This window comes from Arvicanthis niloticus, unplaced genomic scaffold, assembly GCF_011762505.2.
Source record: "Arvicanthis niloticus isolate mArvNil1 unplaced genomic scaffold, mArvNil1.pat.X pat_scaffold_1694_arrow_ctg1, whole genome shotgun sequence".
NCBI lineage: Eukaryota > Metazoa > Chordata > Mammalia > Rodentia > Muridae > Arvicanthis > Arvicanthis niloticus.
The window spans coordinates 1-2,593 of record NW_023045617.1 but is presented as its reverse complement, the minus strand read 5'-3'; the positions used below and the strand labels follow the sequence as shown (position 1 = coordinate 2,593).

Genomic DNA, 2,593 nt, shown 5'->3' with positions numbered 1-2,593 from the left:
TCCCTCCCTCCTTCCCTCTCTCTCTCCCAGTCTCTCCTTTCCCTCTCTTCCCCCTCCCCCTCTCTGTGCCTACAGATCTGGATACAGAACTCTCAGCTCCTCCTCCAGCACCATGTCTGACTTCATGCTGCCATGCTTCCAGACATGATAAAGGACAGAACCTCTGAAACTGTAAGCACACTTAACTGGGTACTTAGTAACACTTAACTGTCAGGTAGAAGTAAGAAGCTATCAGCAGCTGTCATACATTTCTACAAACACAAAGGTTTACAAAAACAAGCCTAAAACCAAGACTATTTGCCAATGTTCATGTTTATTCTTTGAAAGAGATCCACATTTTATGATTTTTTCACAAACTCCTTCTCTTGCTGGATGGCTAGGGAAAGAAAAATACAAAAAAAACATTAGAAGGAATATTCTTTTTCTTTTCTCTTATTTACTTTTTTAGCTTTTCTTAATATTCAGTTCAGTTTCTTCTAAAAGATCTGCTTACTAAGTCATGAAAGGCTGATTAACTTGCCTTGTCATTTACAATGCAAAGGCACTAACCACACATTCTCATAGTGGACAGGTGTGTGTGTGTGTGTGTGTGTGTGTGTGTGTGTGTGTGTGTGTGTGTACCTTACTGTGAGACTTACTAGGATAGATGTATTCTCTATATATATATGAGTGATAGTTGAGGAGTGAGCAAAACATTTCTTTCAGCTTTATCCTTACACAACTAGAAACTTACATCTCTTCAGATGACTTCATTGAATTTTTAAGTTCTCAATTCAAGCTGACAAGGCAAAAACTGCCTCTCAGCTTTACACTTTCAACTTCTCCAGGAAGCTGTCATTCTGAAGAGCAAACCTATATCCCTCCAGTCTGGGAAGCCTGAGCACACCTAAGTGCTAAACTTATTCTTTCCACCTTATTTTGTACTTATGTATAGAAGAAAACCGTAGTTTGCATAGGGTTTTTTTTTTTTTTTTTTAATGGATAAAGCTAGAGATTCAAACTGTTGCATCTCGGAAAATGTGTAATTAATATTTAAAATAAAATTTTTAAAAACTGGCAAATGGGATTTATACAGTGTCACATCCAAAATTCCCACTACTTACTTTCCTTTGACGGAAGAGTATTTTTTTCTTCAGTAATAGTTTTTTTCAGTTTGGTTCTATCAAATCGTTCCACTTCTGATAAATCTGGTTTATCACTCATTTTGACTGAAAGACAGACCACAAAAGTAGTAAGTTGCCTACTAAAACTATAACCAGATTAAGAATAACAGTTTAAAATTCATTTACTATGAATGAATATTTCGCACTCTGTTTGACAACAGAAAACCAAACAGATCTTAGAAAGTGTTGTTTTCAGGACAGGCCTGAGGGGACTCTGCATGCCACAACTGTCCCAAAGCGCCCTAGCTGCCGCCTCTCACTGCTCAGCTGTGTAGAGTGGAGCCCCCAGAGCTAACCAAAGTTATAGTCCAGGAGCCAGCCTGGAGGGCATCTAGGAGGCAGTGGCACAGGAAGGGGCCTAAGCACACACTAGGCCCTGGTGGCTGCCAAGGCAGCCAGCAGGCCCCACTGGGGAAGGGCAACAGGGATGTTGGCTGCCCTCTTTAACAAGTGAACAGAGCTAAGCTCAAAGCTGGGGAATCTGGATTCCACACATCTGTAACTGCGGAGTGGGGGGCGGGGGGGAGCGGCGGGGAGTGGGGTAAAGGCATTTGTCTGAATTGTTCCATCTACAAATAACTTGTCACTGCCCAGCCTAAGAGGCAGAAGGTCATGAGCCAAACCTAGAAGGCCATTTCCCACAGCCTCAACTCTTCTCCATGCCTTTGCCACTTCCTCAGAGCTGCCTATCTCCATGGGCATCCCAAGATGGGACGCGCCCCCATGACTTCGCTCTCTGTGCCCCTAAAAGACCACAAGGGGAAACAAAGCCTCTGCGAACTGGGGCTGGAGACCAGACTCCATTTAGCCCAACCCACCTGGCTCGGCTCGGCCCCATGGGGTCACAAATTCTCACCTTCTACAGCAAGGCACACCTATCAGATCAACAGCTCAGTCCTCAACTAGCTTCAGCGCCAGACTGATGCTGCCTGGTCAGGCTCCCAAGTTATAGGGGCCACAGAAGACCCGCCCTGGGCCCCCACCCACCCCTCTGTGACTAGACAGATGGCCGTGACGTCATAGCTATGAGTCATGCACAGGCCTCTCTAATTAGATGGCAATCCTTACTTGGTGCATTCGCCCCGCTCCGCTCACGCTCCCACGCTTTTAGCTTTTGTGGGTGCCTCTGTTCAACTTCAGAACCTCCGCTTGGACTGTCCTGATTGTAAGAAAAATCTTTATGATAGTCTTTGCCTCCTTGTACAACTGGGAATCATTACACCTAAGAAAGACAGATATTTAGCCAGGCATAGTGATGCATGCCTTTGATTCCAGTGGGACACAGAGACAGGCTGGATTCTCTCTGGAATTAGTCTAGCCTGGTCTACATAGTGAGTGCCAGGATAGCCAGGGCTGCATAGTGAGACCCCTGCTTGAAAAAAAGAAGAAAACGGGGTGGGGGCAGAAAGGGAGGGAGAGAGAGGGTGGGA

General features: G+C 45.1%; 1 protein-coding gene across 1 annotated transcript; it reads right to left on the bottom strand.

Annotated features, from left to right (window-relative positions):
- Positions 1-298: 298 nt before the first annotated feature.
- On the bottom strand, positions 299-2,089 carry LOC117701662 (thymosin beta-15A). The gene is made up of 3 exons (XM_034493211.2): positions 2,020-2,089; positions 1,104-1,208; positions 299-376 (listed from the first exon to the last, which is right to left on the bottom strand). Exons 2-3 carry the CDS (start codon positions 1,201-1,203, stop codon positions 339-341), a joined length of 138 nt encoding a protein of 45 aa, XP_034349102.1. The 5' UTR covers positions 1,204-1,208; positions 2,020-2,089; the 3' UTR covers positions 299-338.
- Between the last annotated feature and the right edge of the window lie 504 nt (positions 2,090-2,593).